Source organism: Macrotis lagotis, chromosome 3 (assembly GCF_037893015.1).
Source record: "Macrotis lagotis isolate mMagLag1 chromosome 3, bilby.v1.9.chrom.fasta, whole genome shotgun sequence".
NCBI lineage: Eukaryota > Metazoa > Chordata > Mammalia > Peramelemorphia > Peramelidae > Macrotis > Macrotis lagotis.
In genome coordinates, this window is record NC_133660.1 from 21639246 (window position 1) to 21658468 (window position 19223).

General features: G+C 39.8%; 2 protein-coding genes across 5 annotated transcripts in view; one reads left to right on the plus strand and one right to left on the minus strand.

Moving 5' to 3' along the window:
- The window catches only part of METTL14 (methyltransferase 14, N6-adenosine-methyltransferase non-catalytic subunit), a 28193-nt gene extending 20987 nt beyond the window's left edge, over positions 1 to 7206 (plus strand). For both annotated transcript variants that reach the window (XM_074228314.1, XM_074228315.1), the window contains 2 exons: positions 3282 to 3492; positions 5817 to 7206. In XM_074228314.1, coding sequence (XP_074084415.1) covers positions 3282 to 3492; positions 5817 to 6130 — 525 coding nt within the window. In that variant the 3' untranslated portion in view covers positions 6131 to 7206. The remainder of the gene's footprint in view (positions 1 to 3281; positions 3493 to 5816) is intronic.
- A 4848-nt stretch (positions 7207 to 12054) lies between these two features.
- SEC24D (SEC24 homolog D, COPII coat complex component) overlaps positions 12055 to 19223 on the minus strand; it is a 119052-nt gene continuing 111883 nt past the window's right edge. For 2 of the 3 annotated variants that reach the window (XM_074228313.1, XM_074228312.1), the window contains 2 exons: positions 18145 to 18234; positions 12055 to 14349 (listed from right to left, as the gene is read on the minus strand). In XM_074228313.1, coding sequence (XP_074084414.1) covers positions 14209 to 14349; positions 18145 to 18234 — 231 coding nt within the window. In that variant the 3' untranslated portion in view covers positions 12055 to 14208. The remainder of the gene's footprint in view (positions 14350 to 18144; positions 18235 to 19223) is intronic. The other variant, XM_074228311.1, reaches the window with a different exon arrangement.

Genomic DNA, 19223 nt, shown 5'->3' on the forward strand with positions numbered 1-19223 from the left:
CCAGCCCCTTGCAATAAGTGAAAAAGAAAATGTGTTATATCTGAACTCTCCCCCCATGGTCCATCCTCTCCTCCATCACTCACATCCCCCCCCTTCCCCGTCGCCCCCTCTCCTTACTCTGAATGCCTATACCCCACTGAGTATATATGCTGTTTCCTCTCCTAGCCACCTCTGATGAGAGCGAAGTTTCCCTCATTCCCCCTTGCCTTCCCCCCTTCCATATCATTGCAATAGCTCATTATAATAAAGAAAAGTCTTATTATATGAAATATCTTGGCCTATTACCCCTCTCCTTTTTCTTTCTCCCATTACATTTCCCTTTTTTTCTATTAACTCCATTTTTACACCGTATTTTATCTTCAAATTCAGCTTTCTCCTGGGCTTCAACTATAAAAGCTCCCTCTACCTGCTCTATTAGCTGAGAAGGTTCATATGAGTATTATCAGTGTCATTTTTCTATATAGGAATACATGCAGTTCATCATCATTAAGTCCCTCATATTTTCCCCTTCTCCTCCAATCTCTATGCTTCACCTGAGTCCTGTATCTGAAGATCAAACCTTCTGTTTAGCTCTGGCCATTCCAAAAAGAACATTTGAAATTCCCCTGGTTCATTGAAAGTCCATCTTTTTCCCTGGAAGAGGACATTCAGCCTTGCTGGGTAGTTGATTCTCGGTTGCATTCCAAGCTCTTTTGCCTTCCGGTATATTGTATTCCAAGCCCTACGAGCTTCCAATGTAGTTGCTGCTAAGTCCTGTGTGATCCTGACTGCAGCTCCACGGTATTTGAATTGTGTCCTTCTGGCTTCTTGTAATATTTTCTCCTTGACTTGGGAGTTCTGGAACTTGGCTATGATATTCCTAGGGATTGGTTTTTTGGGATCTCTTTCTCGGGGGGATCTGTGGATTCTCTCCATTTCTATTTTGCCCTCTGCTTCTAGGATACCAGGGCAATTTTCCTGTAGTAATTCTTTGAAAATGATGTCCAGGCTCTTATCCTGATCATGACTTTCAGGTATTCCAATAATTTTCAAATTATCTTTCCTAAGTCTGTTTTCCATATCAGTTGTTTTTTCAATGAGATATTTCACATTTTCTTCTAATTTTTTCATTTTTTTTTTTGTTTTGTAGTATTGATTCCTGATTTCTGGTAAATTCATCAATCTCCCTGAATTCTGTTCTTTGTCTGAAGGATTTGTTCTCCTCAGAGAGTTTTCTTATCTCTTTTTCCATCTGGCCCATTCTGCTTTTTAAAGCATTCTTCTCCTCCATAACTTTTTGAACTGTTTTATCCATTTAACCTAAGCTGGTTTTTAGCATGCTATTTTCTTCAGCATTTTTTTTGATTTCCTTGACTAGGCTGCTGACTTCATTTTCATGTTTTTCCTGCATCTCTCTCCTTTCTTTTCCCAGTTTTTCTTCTAACTCCCTTATTTGATTTTCAAAGTCTTTTTTGAGCTCTGTCATAGCCTGAGCCCAATTTCTGTTTTTCTTGGAGTCTTTAGATGCAGGAGCTTGTGCTTCCTCATCTTCAGACTGAGTGTTTTGATCCTTCTTGGGCTCATTTGCAAAATATTTCTCAATTGTGTTACTCTTTTTTCTCTACTTGCTCATTTTTCCCAGCCTGCACCTGTTTTGTGGTGCTTCCTGATCTTTTGGGACACTCCCACAAGGGTCTCAGTGTGTGAGGCTCTGTCCTCCCTCCTGGTCTGTGAATGACCATTATGCACCCCCCTCTGCCACGGGGCTGAGGTGGGGGGGGGGGGGCTGCCGCTCTTCCAGGGGGGCCTAGACTGCAATCAGGATCTGAATGTGGTCAGAGCCCCAGAGTCCTGTTCCTGGGGCTGAGGACAAAGCTCTGCAGTCTCTTCATTCCCCTTCCTCAGCTCAATGGGCTCATGCCCTGGGGGCTCCTGCTTACTGGCTCTGCCTGCGTCTGTTCCTGGATCAGGGCTGCAGAAAGACCATGTTGCTTGCTGTGTGCCCTGAAGGCTGGGCTGCATGTGCTCACTCTGGCAGAGGTCTCCCCTGTTCCTCCACTTTGTGCCTGGTGCTCCCCTGGGTGCAGCTCAGGAGACTCCCCCGCTGCTGTGAGCTGCGGCTCCCAGTGCCCTGGGGCTGCCTCCGGGAGGCTGATTCTTTAGCTCTGGTGGGCCACCCCTCTGGTGGGCCACCCTTCCGACCCCAGGAAGCAGAGCCTTTCTCGCCCCTTGTTTTCAGTGACACTACAGTTTCTTAGTCTCCGCCTCTCTGGCTGACTCTTCTTCCCATCCCCTTACTGGTCCTTTTTCTTCTCCACCCTTCAAATGTCATATATAAAACCCTTTCCTTGGCCTTTTTCCATCTCCTTGCAAAATGAAAAACTGGAGCCTGATCCCAACTCTTCACTGAATTCAGGATCTCCATTTATTTGCTTGGTAGACATTTTTCCTCCTTTCTTCATTTCCTGTGTCCAGTTGGTTGCCAGGATTAATGATGCTATTTCCTCACAGTCTGACATGTTTCTTCTCTAAAGCCTCCATCCATTGATCATCTTCTCATCTCTTGCCAGTGTCCCCTGATGGATGCTTCTAATCTTGATCCTCCACAACATAGCTTTCAAAAGTCTTTCCAAGCCAGAGATTTAGAAGTAGATGACATAGGTCTAAGATCTCAAGCAGGTTTGTGTTTATTTTTTATTTTCTTTTCTTAGAAAGCACTTGTGAAAGTTGCAGGAACTAAGAAAAATATAATTTGTTCTTTGATAAAATATAAATTCTTTACTCTTTCTTTTAAGACCTTTCACACTTGGTCTAACTACATTCTGCCTTCCCAAACTTATTTAACATTTCATATTTCTGTCTGACTATGATAATAGCTGATGTCTACCCTCTTACTTACATTTATGCATGCTGTCCCCAGGCACCTGGACTCATTACGGTTGACTTTCAGCATCCTCTTCCATCAGGACTCAGATGAGTCCTCTGGAGATCAAGTCCTCCTCTTCTATCTAACCTTCTCTGGTGATCCATTGCCCTCCTTCTTCCCCTGAAAAGCATTGTCAAGATTCTCCTGGTACACTTGATCTAAGTTCTGTTTTGTCTTGTGAAAACTCACCTTCTGTTCTGCTCAGTCTGTATGTAGTCTAAGAAATTCTGACTCATTTTCTCATCATGACAGTTCCTCTGGTTTTTATCATCCTAAAGACCATAGGAGGTTGGAAGGTTCTAGAATATTTACTCTAGAGCTCTGAAAAAAAGGGCAGCTGTCTGGAACAAACATGGTTTATACTTGTCTTGTGCAGGAGCACTGTCTGATGGGCATCAAAGGAACTGTTCGGCGTAGCACTGATGGTGACTTCATTCATGCCAATGTTGACATTGACTTAATTATCACAGAAGAACCTGAAATTGGAAATATAGAAAAACCAGTAGAGATTTTTCATATCATTGAACATTTTTGCCTTGGTAGAAGACGCCTTCACCTTTTCGGAAGGGACAGTACAATTCGACCAGGTAAGACCTCAGTTTTGAAAAAACAAAACTTTTAAACTCAAAATGTTGTATTTCAATGAATGATTAATCTTTTAGATCATAGAATTAAATAATATACAGGTTAAAATTTCCATGATAAAATGGGAATGATATCTTGGTAAAACTTGGATATGTTGGTAGTTGTCTTCACAAAACAAAACCAGAGAAATCATATAATTTATCATTTAAATTCTGATGTTTAGAAATGTTAAGCCTAATTTGTTTTGCATTTAGATGTGTATTGTGTATCTAATTTTCTATGTGTTCATGTTTCACAAAAGGTTCTTTAAAATTTGATCTGTGAGCAGTTGAAAGGCTTAACATCATTTCAGTTTAAAACTGTTATTCTGGTGAGAATTAGCCAAATTGTAATCTGGAGTATCAATTGAAAACCGTATTACTTTGTAGAGTGGAAACATTAGGATGAACTTGAGTTCTATTTTTGTATTTCTTGTAATAGAATAGCAGTGTTGTGAGAACATTGTATTAGAACAAAGGGAAGGGAATTGACAGAAGAAATATTTGGGGATGGGGAGAATCCTTATAGCTAGAGGAAGCTAAGATCACCAAGAATGTCTATTTTCTTTCTTCTTTAATTATATTAAAAGGCAAAATTAAATGTTGGATGTTGTCTCTGAGGCTTGAGGATTGTGAATGAACTCTGCCCCCCCACTCAGCACAACTTAGTTGTTGGTGCTGTGCTTGTGATGGTGTGGGGGATGACTCTGCCTCTTGTCTTCCTCTTAGAAGTTTAAGGGGAGGGGAGGCTAGGTGGCACAGTGGAGTCAGGAGTACCTGAGTTTAAATCTGGCCTTAGACACTTAATTACCTAGCTGTGTGGTCTTGGGCAAGCCACTTAACCCTGTTGCCTTGCAAAAACCTGAAGAAAAAAAAGAAGTTTAAGGGGAAATAGTTGTGGCTAGGCTCTGGTAAATAATCCTTCAGATAGCATCACTGCAGTTGGGATCAGGCTCTAGTTTTTCTTTTTGCAAAAATATAGGGAGAAAAATAAGTTTAAAAATTTTTTAGCAGGTTTTTAGGAACATTTGAGTCCTCTCCCTCATAGTACCATTTCAGATGTTATAGAAGGTTTTTTTTTTTAAATTTCAAGGTCTTTCAGTCTTTAAAAATGAATTAAACGAAGTAAAGACTTGAAACTTTTTTGACTTAAAAGTGACCTATCTTACAGGCTGTGTGTGTACATGTGTTGATATTGTGGGTATACAATGACAGCATCCTGAGGCTTGAGATGTTTGGATTTTCTTCGAGGATCCAAAAACAAGTTGTTTTGAAGTACTGTGGGTGGTTTTGCTTTTTCATCAGATTTCCTTAAAGGAAAAATGAACATTTTCCACAGCAGTTTGGGGCACAGAAGTTTATTACCATATTGCTGATAGAAACCTTCTGACCTCTAGCAGCCATTTCCACAAAATTTCTCAGCTACTTTGGTGGGTATCCAAGAATTTTGATGGGCATAATGCACCATACCAAAAGTGGAGACCATAATGTGCCTTATGCCCCCCCCCCAACCTGCCAGGTGTCCCCCTGATTCCCCAGTCCTTTGTTTTATAAAGTAAACCCTCCTTTGTTTTATAAAGTAAACCCCCTCTTGAGTTGTGGTCAGTCTGGCTACTATGGCCTGGCACTTGTACAAATGCTGGGAATGCAAAGAAAGGAGCTTATTGACTCTTATGGAGGACAATTTGTAAATAATTAGGCACATATAAGGAATATCCCCTGACTTGGGGTCTCCTTTGTGCCTTGAGCACATCATGATGAGTCATAAAGTGTAGCTCCTCCACTTTTTGTTTTTTAGACAAAGCTCAAGTCTGTCACTAAGGTTTTCATATTAGACTCCATGGAGGGCTGCCGAGCGCCTAGGCCCCATGTCTACATAGAAGTTCCCTCTATGTCCATGTTTTTAGTTTAAAAGGTGGCTTCTACCCCTTGATCTGTTCTGATCCTTGAGATAACTCATTCACAAATAGACATATAGTGAATGTGGTAGCTCTGTGTTTCTGGGAGAGGGCCAGGACCCTTGGGGAGTTAACAGCCTTGTCAGGGAGAGAGATAGACATGGGAAACATTCAGAACCCAAGGTAAGAAGATGGTGTGTGAGGAAGTGCCACCCAAAGCCACTTAGATCTTAAGGACTAAGAGCATGCCAGAGTTCCTCTTCTTTCATTCAGGAAGGGCTTCATGCAGGAGACATAACTTAAATCTGACTCTGAAATCCAGGGAGACTTTGGATGGGGGGGGGCAGAATTGAGCAAATGTTGATGACTCTTTATTTCTGTCTCTTTTAGGTTGGCTTACTGTGGGACCCAATCTTACCAATAGCAACTTCAATGCAGAAACTTATGCCTCCTATTTTAGTATTCCTAATTCCCCTCTGACGGGATGTACAGAAGAAATTGAGAGACTACGGCCAAAGTCACCCCCTCCAAAATCCAAATCTGATCGAGGTGGTGGTGCCCCAAGGGGAGGTGGCAGGGGGGGTACTTCTGCTGGTCGAGGAGAAAGAGGCCGAGAAAGAAACCGATCTACATTCCGAGGAGAGAGGGGAGGTTTTCGAGGGGGCCGAGGAGGAGCTCACAGAGGGGGCTTCCCCCCTCGCTAATTCCATTGGGGGTATGACCCCTTTGGTTCCTGTCTTCCTTCTTTCTTAGTCTCTGCTGGGGCACTCACTTTAGGAACCAAAGCCAGTCAACTCTTGCATTTAGAAACCATTGGCTACCTCCTGTGTACTTGTCACCCTTGGCAGGCTTTGTCTGGTTTGTATTGAATAGGAGACTGGACCATTGGTCAAGAGTTTGTAAATGAGCAGAGGGAAAAGCCAGAAGTATGTGAGCCCAGATGAAATTAGGCTAGTTCTGTCTATATCAGACAAGACCCTTTACTCTGTTTTCATAATAGCTGAAGAAAACCTTCCAAGCTCAACTCTGTTCCTAGGGCCAGGACAAGGAGCTCAGCCTGCCTACTCTCTCACTTTGCTAACAGGCCTAAGACCTGTCTTGGCATTGGTGAAATAGAATGAGAGAACTACTTTTCATTTCTATTTTCTCGGTGTCCTGGTCTCCACGGCAAAGTAACTTTTTGCTTTAAATTTTTTTTTTATTGTTTCAGCATTAAATAGGTAGTTAGGCAGAATTTGGCTCTTCAGCAGATGCAGAAGGCATGAAAATAATCCTTTTGTGTTTTATCAGTGACTGTCTTCCTAAGAAGCATGATGGTTAAAAAATACAGAGCAGACTCATGAAATTGGCAGTGTCAGAGAGCGCTTTGGGCACATTCAGACTCCCAGCACTTGTAGTTTTATTTAGTTAAAGAGATCAGGACGAAAGCTGCAGAAATTGGCTGAAGGGTTAATACGGATTATCAGCTGCTTCTTTAACATATCCCTGAAAATGGTAACAAAGGTGACATTTGTTCTTAAATTTGTTATGAAGAATTTAAGGAGAGATTGGTATTCATTCTAAAAACTGTATAACACAGCTTGTGGAAAGAAATCTGATTCCGTTTATCGCAGCTATATGTTTTGTTTATATTTTTTATGAGAGACCGATTTGGTAAATCATTTATATGAGACTTTATACAATCTAGTTCTCTTCTGTAACTCATTTTAAAAGAACTTGCTGACTTTGGGGCAGTGAGAATGATTTCATTGTTAATTTTGATAAATACCATTTTATAATATTTTGAGTAGGTTTTTTCTTTTAAATGAAAGGTGATCATTATATGCACATCTTAAGACACAACATTTGGGGAGTCTGCTCTCAAGGAGCAGAATTGGTCTTGTTTCTGTATGAAACTCCTGGAAGTGTGATGGTAAAAGCCTATTTAGATGTTACTAACCCTTCCAGGAGATTGAGAAATTCATGGAGATAAGATTGTTCCATACCACACTCTGGAATCCTGTTTGTTCCATGATAGCTGTATTTTTTACTAAAGTGGCACCTCAGTGAACAAATTAGGAGGAAATTTCCTTTTAATAACTTCATAGTCTGAGTGTAGGAGATTGGAAAAAGCTCTGGGCTCTGTAGCTCTTTGCTGGCTTGGTTGCAATGAAAGCTGAGGAGGAGAGGCCTAGATCTGAGAAGGGGACATGATACTTTTAGGGGGGTGTGGCTGCCTCTTTTGGGCATCAGGACCTGTCTGTGACTGAGGGGAGAATCAGACGTGGCATTCAGAAATAGGGTTCCCCTCTTGAAGTGGGAGTCTAGACCCACAAGGGAGGCAGGTGCCTCCTGGACCACAGTTCTGTGTGGCCTCCTTATCACAGGACAGGCATCTGTCAGGATCATGGCTCTTCCTTTCTCCCCAATGTTCATTGCTGTTGGATGTTGCTTTGGAAAGCAACTTCAGCCTGCTCTCAGCTAGTAACTCCCCAAACCTGAAGGCAGGCCCCCAGGATGGGGTTGATGACTGAATGAAGACTCCATGAAATGCCTTAAAGAGATTGTTATAACTTTGGGGGGAGATTATTATTTAATATGGTTTCTTCCAACCTTATGAAGCCTCCAAAATTGGGTATTGAAGGGCATTTTACAAGCCCCTCCCTAGGTTTTGAGGACATTCTGAGCTAAGTTCAAACCAGTCTCAGAAATAGCATCCTTCAATTAATTCTTAACAATAACTTTCGAGTTAGAAATATGTTGTGTCTCATAGGAAGTTGTATGACAAATTACACTTCTCCTGGACTCTTTTTGGGCTCACTTATATAATCAAAGATTTTAGCCTATCAATGGCAGACCAGGACAGAAAAAATCTCGGAACTCTGATTAACACCTGTGTGATTGGAAGGTCCCAGGCCAGTCTGCTGTGGAACAAGAATCTGGCTAGTGCCTTGAAGATTACTACTTTGCAAGGTGCCCCCCCCCACACACTTTGGAATGCTTCTCTAAGGAAGTGTTTTTCTATGCATTAAACCAAAATCTGTTTCTACTTACACTCTTTGACTCTATCTCTGCCTTCAGTGGTTGAATAGACAAGTCCAATTCGGGAAGGACCCCTGTACCTCTGTTTCTGTAAGGAAACCATCCTTCCCCTCTTGCATGTTCACTACCCAGGTGCAGACTTTGGCTCTTCACTCTCCCTCACCCCATGCATCCTCCTTTTCAAATCTGCCCATATCTTCTCCAATATTTTCTTGAATCTGACCTTTTCTTCATTCTTCACTGGGCAACAACTTACTGGAGGCTTCCATCACTTACCACCTGATCTTGCAGTAGCTTCCTTTTTATTGATCTTCTGCCTCAAGTTTCTCCGTATTCTAGTCCACTGTCCACACAGTTCCCAAAGTGATTTTCTTTAGGCCCAGGCATGAGGGAACCATTTCCTTCAAACTGTTGGTTTGACCTGTTAAAGACCTTAGCTCAAAAAAACCAAGGTCTCCCACCACATCTGGGGCCATCACCAGCCCTTATGATCCACACCTGACCAGTGGACTCGGATGGCTTGAGGAGAAAATGAGACTGGTGACCTTGCACAGCACCCCTCACTCAAATCCAATTTGCATGTCATGTCATGGCATCACCTTCCTGATGTCTTGGTTGTCTTCAAGAACAAAGGATAGAAATAACAGGATCAAATGTAAAATCTCCTGCTGGGCATTTAAAGCTTAACTTTTCCAGGATTTTACATTGTTCCCTTGACCATACTCTACAACCTCCCCAAGCTTTTAGATAATTACTTATGGTTCTTGAAGTAGTTTTCAGCTAGGTTGGCTCAGAATAGGACTTGTTCAGTGCTGTGAGGGACTGGATTGACTAGGCCAGTTTTGGTTACCAGTTTCCAATTTTCAGCACAAATTATTGGCAGTTCTTCATCTTGGTTACGGTTTGAATGGGTACTCTGCTAGAAAATTGATTTAGATTCTGAAAGCTCACAGTGGGGAAAGGGGAAGCAATCAGCACTTGCCTATCAATAAATTGGTTCATCAATCTCTGCATTTGGAAGTTTTTCATTCCATGTTTATAGTTTTCTTGTAGGTCTTTTATTAATCTACCATCTTGGGCCTTGTGCTTCCATTGTTCCACAATGCATTGTATCAAGCTGCGATGGGGTTAGAGGGAGGGAGGTAGAAGAAAGAAAGGAGAAGGGAGAGGAAAGTAGAAAAGGAAATCCTTCAGCCCCCTTTCCATCCATTGATTGTTTTGAGCCCAATGAGCCATGGTAGGACTGCTTTGGGAGAGGGTTGCCTCTAGACTGTCCTGTGGACCAGCTCCTCAGTCCTGGGCCTGTAGACCCCATTTTCCCTTGACTGCTATCTACCCCAGGGGATTAAACCCCTCCAAGAAGAGAGACCATCTTAACCCTTTGCCTCTGTCCAAGTGCCGAGTGTCACCTAGCCCTTATTAAATTACCTAAGAAATGCCTTTTCTTTCAGCTTCCTTCACCTCCAGTACTCTGTGTCTTACAGAATGTTCAGTGTTTAGAAATTCTGGAGGAGGGAGACCTTGGGTGCTGTGGAGAGAAGTAAGGAATGGGCTGGAGTTTCTTTGAATTTCTACTTCAGCACATAATTCCTATGAGGAAGTTAGACTTTCTACCTGTTTTATTAATATAAGTATTTATCTTAAAATATCTTGATTTACTATTGTAGTCAGACTGAATTCAAATTTGTTATATCCTATGGATTAGGGTATACATAAATCCACTTACAGTCATTAGGAAAGGGAAAGTTAACCTCTTCCTCCTAACACCTTGATTCTTCCCTTATTAGCCAAGAAACTGTAGAAATAAATAAAATTTGGCATGGATTGAGAAGCTGTTGCTGAGTAGGCAGTAGGTCAGGGTCATTAGGTCAGTCTGAGTTTAGCTGCATTTGTAGTAGTGATGTTGGTTCAGATCTGGTCTGGTGGACCTTGGGCTAGTCACTTAACCTCTTCAGGTCTGGCTTTCTTTAGCTTTCATAGCTTTCCCTGTGCCTGCCTCCTCTATTCAACTTCACATGATCTTCGATATCCCTCCTCCAGCCTCAGGACTTAGGCATGACAGATTTTCAACTCTCAGTCCTGCAACCTGTATACTTTGATGACTATTCTTGTATAATTGTGGGCTGGTCTTTTTTGTCTTTCGGAATTTTATTTTGTTTTATGTGCTTTAAAACATTCTGAGATGGGGGCGGCTAGGTGGCGTAGTGGATAAAGCACCGGCCTTGGAGTCAGGAGTACCTGGGTTCAAATCTGGTCTCAGACACTTAATAATCACCTAGCTGTGTGGCCTTGGGCAAGCCACTTAACCCCATTTGCCTTGCAAAAACCTAAAAAATAAAAAAAAACATTCTGAGATGACTACCAAGGGATTCTAGGACACCAAAGTGAGGACCCTTGGGCTACAATCTCCCAAACTCTTGGGTAACCAGTTCACTTATGTACTATCCATCATTATCCTTTATTCTTACTACTACAACAGTGGTAGAAACATCTCATTTCAGTTTTCTCCCCTGAAATCTATCCTCCCTATGGCTAGCAAAGTGATTTTCCTTATGCTGGAGTTTGGCTCACCCCTGATTCCTCCAAGTATACATCATACTCCATTGGCTTCCTATTATCCTATTATCAAATATTGGCTCCTACTTGACATCTTCCAGCCCCTCCAGCCTTTACTGTCATATATCTCCTTTCAGTGCTCTCTGTGGGGTGGTCATACTAGCTGCTTGAAGCCTCACACATGAAACTCCATTTCCCACTTCTCTCACTTTCCCCATCCCAGGCCGGCAGCCCTTCTTTACCCCATCTTACAGAATACCACCTGGGCTCAAGTGCCACCTTCTCTAGGCAGCTTTTCCCAACTCACCTAGCAGCCGCTGCTTTTCCCTCTCAGGACATCTTCCCTCTACTTGGGATGTATCTTGTATATTATTTGTGTCCATGACTCTTCATTTGAATATAACTTTCTTGAAGTCAGGGTTGCTTTTTACTCTTTGTATGGTGCTAAGTCCAGTGTTTGTCAGACATTAAGTGCTTAAAGCAATTAGACAAGCTAGCCTCGAAGGCCCTTCCCCCTCTAAGTTCTGAGACCTGTATCGATCCCAGACCTCTCTGACTTGGGGGCCTGTTCTTTTAACTTTTATGCCATATTGACTTTAAAAAAACCACACTATTTGGTTATTTCCAATGAAGAAGCTATTCAGTTTAGACTTGAAGGGAATGAAGACTCGGGTATGGAAGAGACAAATTTAGGAATCATGATTTTGTTGCATGGCTTACATAGCACCCCAGCATTTTAAATGTTATTTGCTCTTATCATCTGAATTGAGGTTGGGGGGGGGGGGGCATGGGAATAGTAAAACAATTTATATCATGAGAAGAAGCTGGAGTTCTTTGATTTTTAATCCATTTCAAACCTTCCTATTTTTAGTCAGGTTCAACCTTTGGTAAATATGGAGACTTGATTCAGAGGAACAAAAAGTAGTTCATTTAAAAGAACATTCAATTTGAAGTCAAGACCTAAGTTCAAATGTCAGTTCTCCTTAAAAGCCATAGACTTTGGACAAGTCACTTACCCAGCTTTTACTGAGTCTTCATTTCTGTCTCCATAAAATGAGGATAATCCTGTTGCCCATTTCAAAGGGGTTATCATGAGAAACAAATGAGATGCTAACGTTTGTGAACGTATGACAGAGGGATCTGCCTAATTGTGAAGTAAGCAAAGATGTTATCCCAAGGACAAATGAGATGCTTAACATGTATGCCAAAAAGGGATCTGTACTTGCGAATTATGAGTGAAGTGTTCATTCCAAGGACTATCAGATCAAAAGACTTTAGTGAGAACAGTATGGGGAAAAATTTTCACCAAAAAGATAAGGCACAAACGTATGATGAAAATGTTTTAATAAAATTCATTTCATTTTGGTTATGTTTTAAACTGCTGGTAAAAATCCCTTAGGTCTTGGTAAATAATGAATTGCACTTAACACAACAAATATTTTTTTCTCCCCTTAGTTAAACATGTAGAATAAACCTGTTAAGGCCTAATCTTGCAATTGATCGACTTTAGTTGGGATGGTTAACCAACTGCAGGGATGGAATGCCTCTCTATAGAATAGTAGAGAGGCAACCTTGTTCTTGTTAACATCAGCAACAGCATCGCACAACAGGAAGGCAATGCAGATGCCTGAGATGTTCCAAGGGCTGTGGTGCTGGTACGATGAGACTTGGTCAGCATCAGTAGAGGAATTGAAGGCAACTTGATTCTCCCACTGGAGTTGGGTAAAATGTTTTCAGAAGATCACAAGTCCCTTCAAAACAAGATGGACAACTGATGTCCAAATGGTTCTCCTTGGAATGTGGAATAGGTCTGATTTGTGGTAGCTCCCCCAGGCTTAGAGGAGCTGCATCTGCATCTGCCACAGGCAGGTTGGTAGAAGTCTCTGATGCACATATATCAGATGAATATGAGTGTGGTGCACCTGTCAAATCAGTTAATGGAGAAGGCTGACTCTGAGTGGGATGGAGGGGAGACTGGGTCCTAAAAGGAATCCTTTAACCCTGGATTAAAAAGGGCAGGCCTATGGGAAAACAGATGGAGTAACCAACCCTGTAGTTTAATAATAAGCAGTTTTGGCTTTTTGAAGGATTTTTAAAAAATTATTGGCAATTTAAGGAAAAAAAAATTTTTAAGGAAGTTTGTTTTAATCGTAGACCTTAGTATTCTGTAAGAAATGACTAGCAAATTCTGGGTTAAGTCTAACTATCCAAATAACTTTGAGTACTTTTCCTTGCCTTTTTTCCTCCTTTTGTTCTGTGATTTCCTTGGTCAAGGGAATTCTGGGGAGAAAGTTACTCTTCCCATGCTGGTGTGCACCTTCTTAACTACTTAGTCTTGAAAACTGCCTGGCAGCATGAGAGGTTAAATGATTTGTGTAGCGTCACACAGCCAGTATATGTCAGTGGCAGGACTTTCTAAGTCAAAGGTCAACTCCCTGTTCACTGGGCTGGGTTGCTGTTCTCTTGTTTTTTAAATCTCAAGGTGCATTTTACTTTTGAGAAAATGCTTAATGCTCCCTATGTTTGATGGATAATATTCAAAGCAAGTGATTTATCTCTTATTAATTAAGATCCCTTTATATACAGGTAGAAACCTTCAAAATTATACAAAGAACTATTAATGTTGACAATTTTGTGGACAACATAATGAAGGGGAAAAAGTTCAACTCATGTAATTCTGAAAAGTTAATATGTAAATGTTTGCCATTGAATGGAAAAATGAATTTGAAATGGAAAAATACATCTTTTACAAAATTAAGTACCTTATAAAAATGAAGGTGGTTCTTCCTATATTGTCAGTGGGAAAGGCACCAGGATCTCCTCTCCCTCCATACATCTATACATTTTTTATAATTTATAGGAATAGAAAAGAAAAGAAAAAGAATTGAGAATGAGTCCTGTAAACTCTGCCTCATATGAAATGCATAGACTTAGATAAATCTGAGTTTTAAAATTTGCCATCAGAAATAGGTACTTAACCTAAATTTCAGGGCTGACCATCCTGTCCATCATCAGCTGGATACCTGAATATGGCTCAATAGGCCACTAGATAGAGAACATGAGCAATGTAGATTCAGAAACCAGAAACTGTACAGAAAGGAAGCCTTGGGGAAATCCCGATGCAAACATCCTTTAGGACAGGGACCACGGGGTGTCATCCCCTTAGAAATGGGAAAATGCCAAAGGATGGGGAGGTCAGCCTCCTTTAGCTCAGCAGCTGGCAGATCTCTTTGTGGACGCAGCAAAGGAAATCCACATAAGATGCTCCTCCACAAAGACCTTTGTCTTCCACTAGAAACTGTCGGAAATGTACCTCTGGCTGCTCTCGTTGCTTCACGATCATAAGCTGGAAAAAAGAATTATCTGGTCATCAAGGGCTCAGGCAGTTTTTGTAAGCTTAAAAACAATTCCTGCTCCTGACAAGGATGCCTAGAGTTTTTTTAAAAATCCTGAAAGATTACTTAATTTAAAAATGTTAATTGAGGTACATGCTATTGTAATTTTTATTGCAATTTTTGGTGAGATAGATAGGATGACCTAATAGCTTTTAAAACTTAGAAAACATGATCAAGCCAAAGTGGCAGTCCTCTTGTTTCTTTTTTCTTTCCTTTTTTCTTGCTATACTTTTCTAGATAGTATGCTAGTATGGAAAAAAAGATCTTGATATTCTAATAGGAAGGAAACAGGCTTCCCCCCATTGTATTTTAATTTTTGCTTCCATTTTCTTTATCATTTGTGAATTTTTAACATTCTTTTTGAGTTTCAAATTTTCCCCTTTTCCTCAGCCTCTCCCCCACCCATTGAGAAGACAGGCCTTTTGATATACCTATCATACATCTGAAGTCATGGACAACATGTCTAGATTAGCTATGTTGCCAAAAAAAAAAAAACCCTAAGAAAAATAAAGTGAAAAAATATATGCAAGAGTTTATCAGGTCTCTCTCTGGAAGTGGATAGTATTTTTCATAATGAGTCCTTTGTAATTGTGTTAGTTCATTTCATTGGTCAGAGTAACCAAATTTTATGATTAATCATCAATATAATGTTGCTGTTAATGTGTACAATTATCTCTTAGCTCACTAGGTTTTTCTGAAACCATCCTACTTGTCATTTCTTGTAGCACAGTAGTTTTCCATCACACTCATATACTACAACTTTTCACCTCAATTTCCTAGTACTTCGCTATCACGTGTGCATGCACACACAAACACACACACACACACACACACACACACACACACAACTAGTTAGAAATATTTTTATAAAAATAACATCCTTTCTCATTTCTTTGATTCCTTTGGGATACAGTTCTAGAAATGCTGAATTCAAAGAGTGTGCAGAATTTTATAACCATTTATAACCAAATTGTTCTCCAGAATGTCTGAACAAGTTCACAACTCTACCAACAATGCAATAGTATCCCTATTTTCCCACATTCCCTCCAGCATTTGCCATTTTCTTTTCTGTCATGTAAGCCATGATGTATAAGGTATTATATTTTAATTTGTATTTCTTAATTATTAGTGAGTTAAAAACATTTTAATAAGAGTATCAATAGTTTTGATTTCTTCTCTGAATTCCTTCTATTCATATCCTTTGGTCATTTATCAGTTGGGGAATGACTTACTTTTTATCAGTTTGGCTCATTTCCCTATACATTTGAGAAATTGGGTGTTTATTAGAAAAACTTGCCATAAAATTTTATTCCCCAATTTCTTGCTTTCATTCTAGTTTCGGTCATTTGGTTTTGTTGATACAAAACTTTTAAAATTTCATGAAATCAAAATCAACCATTTTACCTCATGATCCTCTCTATCCCTTGTTTGATCATAAATTCTCCCCTTCCCCACAGATCTGACAGGTCAGTTTTTGTATGCTTTCTAATTTGTTATGATAGCATTTTTATGTCTAAATCCTGTATCCATTTTGGCCTTATCTTGCAATATGGCAGGAGATGTTGGTCTGTGCCTCCTTTCTGCCAATGTTGTTTTTCATTTTCCCAGTAGTTTTTGTCAGATAGTCAGCTCTTGAACTTTTGGAAAACAACTTCTTAGTGTATACTCCAATGTTAAGTACTTTATAAGCATTATCCCATCGATTAGGGAAGCAGGTGCTGTTATGATCCTCATTTGATAGATGACGAAATAGAAGCAAACCGAGGTGAAGCAATTTACCCTGGGCTGCACAGCCAGGAAGAGTCTGAGGATAGATTTGAACTTGGCTCTTGCTGACTATAGATAAAGTGCTCTCTTCATGGTACTGCCCAACTATCTGCACTAGGTTTAAAAAAGGTCAATTACCCATGTATAAGATGGGAAAGAAATGGCTTGATGGCATTTCCTCTTAAAAACAAAACAAAGTAAAACAAATCTCATTATTTTTAATTAACTACAATGTCAGTCAATAGGAGCCAAGTGTGATATATAGAACAACGGAGCTCATTCCTGTACTGCTACCTCACCTTAAGTGTGACCACAACAACTCATTACCACAACCAACCAAAAATTCAATATTGTGAAATTAGAAAAAACAAGCTTGGTCCCAGGGAAGAGATAGAATAAGACATTCTTCCTAACAGTTGCAGATATTTGGGGGGGGGGGTCCTTGGTTGTGGAAAACTGCTCACAATAAATTTTTTCACTTTATTCATCAGCTTTGCAGAAATTTTTTTCCACCTTCCTCCCCCTTTTTTAATTGTTAAAGAAAAATGGCTCTCTGGAAGGAAAAGGGCACCCTTCTCAAACTTGAGGGCCATCAGGATCCTGGAATACTCAAAAGGTGTGAGTCCAATAAAACCAATTTAGATTTGGTCTGAAGTCATAGTGGGGAAAGCATTAAGTGAGAGAAAAGGTCTGAGCCTTTGAAATTAGCCAATTGACTATGAACAGCTTTTGTTTCTCGTTAGGAAGGAGGATGATGGGAAGGAAGAAGCCCCTTTTGGATTATCTAACTAATATATTTAGCTCAAATATGACCAGTTGGGAAGTGAAGAACTCTATACCATGGCTTTTCAGAGGTCATAATTAGAAAAGTCAAGTTGGCCATTGATGAAAGTTTTGGAAATGAAGGTGGAAAAGGAGCAAACTTGGAGTCCTTTGGCTCCTCCTTGTCTGTGATGATCTACATCTTAAGAAGCCTCAGCTTTCTCTTAAATTGGGGTTCATGAACTTGAATCAGAAAATGACATCTTTGTTTTCTCACCTGTGGTTTCCTTTCAAAACCTATGTTACATTTAAAATCATGATTCTGAAAAGGCTTCTTCAGATTGCCCAGGAGGTTCATAATAGAAAAAAGAAAAAAAGGTATTATGCTCCTCCTGACCTCTAGATGATCTAAGAAGACCTTTTTGGTCTTTAAGCTGGGGCTAGAATATTGGTATTCTCATTGGTATTCTCCAGAAGTTAATTACAGGCAGCGATGTGCTGGTAAATGTTTAACAACTGGCTCTCAAAAAATCCAAACAACCAAAACTTGTGCACCACACTTAAGTTGAATCTGCATCATTAAAGTTTTTTCCATCACTCCCCTAAGTCTGACAAACAAATAAATCAAGCTTGAATTTGTACCCCTTGTTGATTTCCAAGGTATAAATGCTCACATAGAAGATTTAATAATTGTCTTTTCAATTGGATCTAGTTCTAGGGCTGATTATGGATAATAGAAAAACACTTTTTATACCTTAAAGACCTACAACCTTGGCACTTGATATTTTTATGGAAAAGACTTTTCAGATCTGTTAACTTTTTATCTACTTGTTCTCAGGCCATGAAAGGAGAGTTTCAAATGATTGCAAATTTATTGCTAAATTGTACTACAACCTCTATTCTGTTTGCCCTTAGGTGATGACAGATAGGTGGAGAGCTGATAATATAAATAAAAAAGCTTCTTCCAAAGACCACATTATAAGTCCAACTGCCAAGTTAAATGATGTGGAAAGAAAAACCACAAACCAATCAAAAAAATTGCAAAAATTACAAAGAACAAACTTGAACTAATGAAGAATTAAGAGAAAACACTTTGTCACTTCCCTTTGCAAGGATGGGGATTGAAAATAACTGTCAGATTTTTTTTTTGATGTATTGATTTGGTTTACTGATTAGTAGTTTTGCTAAAAAGTAATGAAAAACTCTTGATTCCTTACCTTCATTGAATACGGCTTCTTCTGTTGGATATTATTAATAGTCAATCTGAGTTTCTGAGAGTATGGGCTTCCCACCTCAGGCAGAGATGTCTGCATTAAGAGAATTCAAATTTAAGGTTCAAGTGAGCCTGCTTGGAAGATGTGTTTATACCAATTGGCATTGAATTGAATGACTGAAATGTTAACTTAAAACTCCTTTCTGCATTCATATTTACCACTCTCTTGGGAAACAAAAAAATAAAAAACAGTAATAATAATTCCATCAGTTTCCAAAAAGAGAATGGTGATTTATCTTTGTATCAGGCAAACAGAATCCTCCTCTGGTGATATGGGTATATGGAGGAACTGACACAAAGGCATCATGTTTTATTTGAAGGATGTTTTGGCAGTTCATTCTCAAAGTCTTCCATATAGTCTCCCTCATTAGAATGAGCTTCTTGGGTTAAGGGACTATTTTCCAACACTTTCCAACACAATAAAGACTTATCCATTCATTCATGAATTCATTCTTTTTTAGATAGAAAAACCTAAAGTTATATTGCTAAGGGAAAGGTCTTTTATTCTCTGGTAGTGGAACTTTCACAGTTGAGGGAATTAAAGTAATGATCGAATGATGGATGATTTCTGTCCAGGGGAACAATGTTACATCTCCATAACAAACTTTGTTAAACTGAATTTTCAGTTGGATAAATGAGACTCTAGGGTGTCCTTTGATCTGTTAATGGACTATGGTGCTGCAGTCTATTCCCATGCATTTCAATAAGAGTAACAGAAAATTGTTCAGGTTTCTTCCATTAACCTTCAGAATTATCCTTTAAGTATCCTATAACTTGGCATGAGGATGCTAAGAACACAGACATCATCTACGTACTGGAAAAGTGGCCTGGAGAACATTTACCATGAAATTCAGAACTACAATTCATGCACAATACAATGGCCAATGTTGTTTGAAGACAGAAGTTGTAAGAAAGGTTGGAGGAGGCAGCATCACTTCCCAATTTATACAAGTGTATGTATCATACAGATGGGTTTTTATCTGAAAATAGTATGATACCACTGTGCTTCATATAGGATGCCCA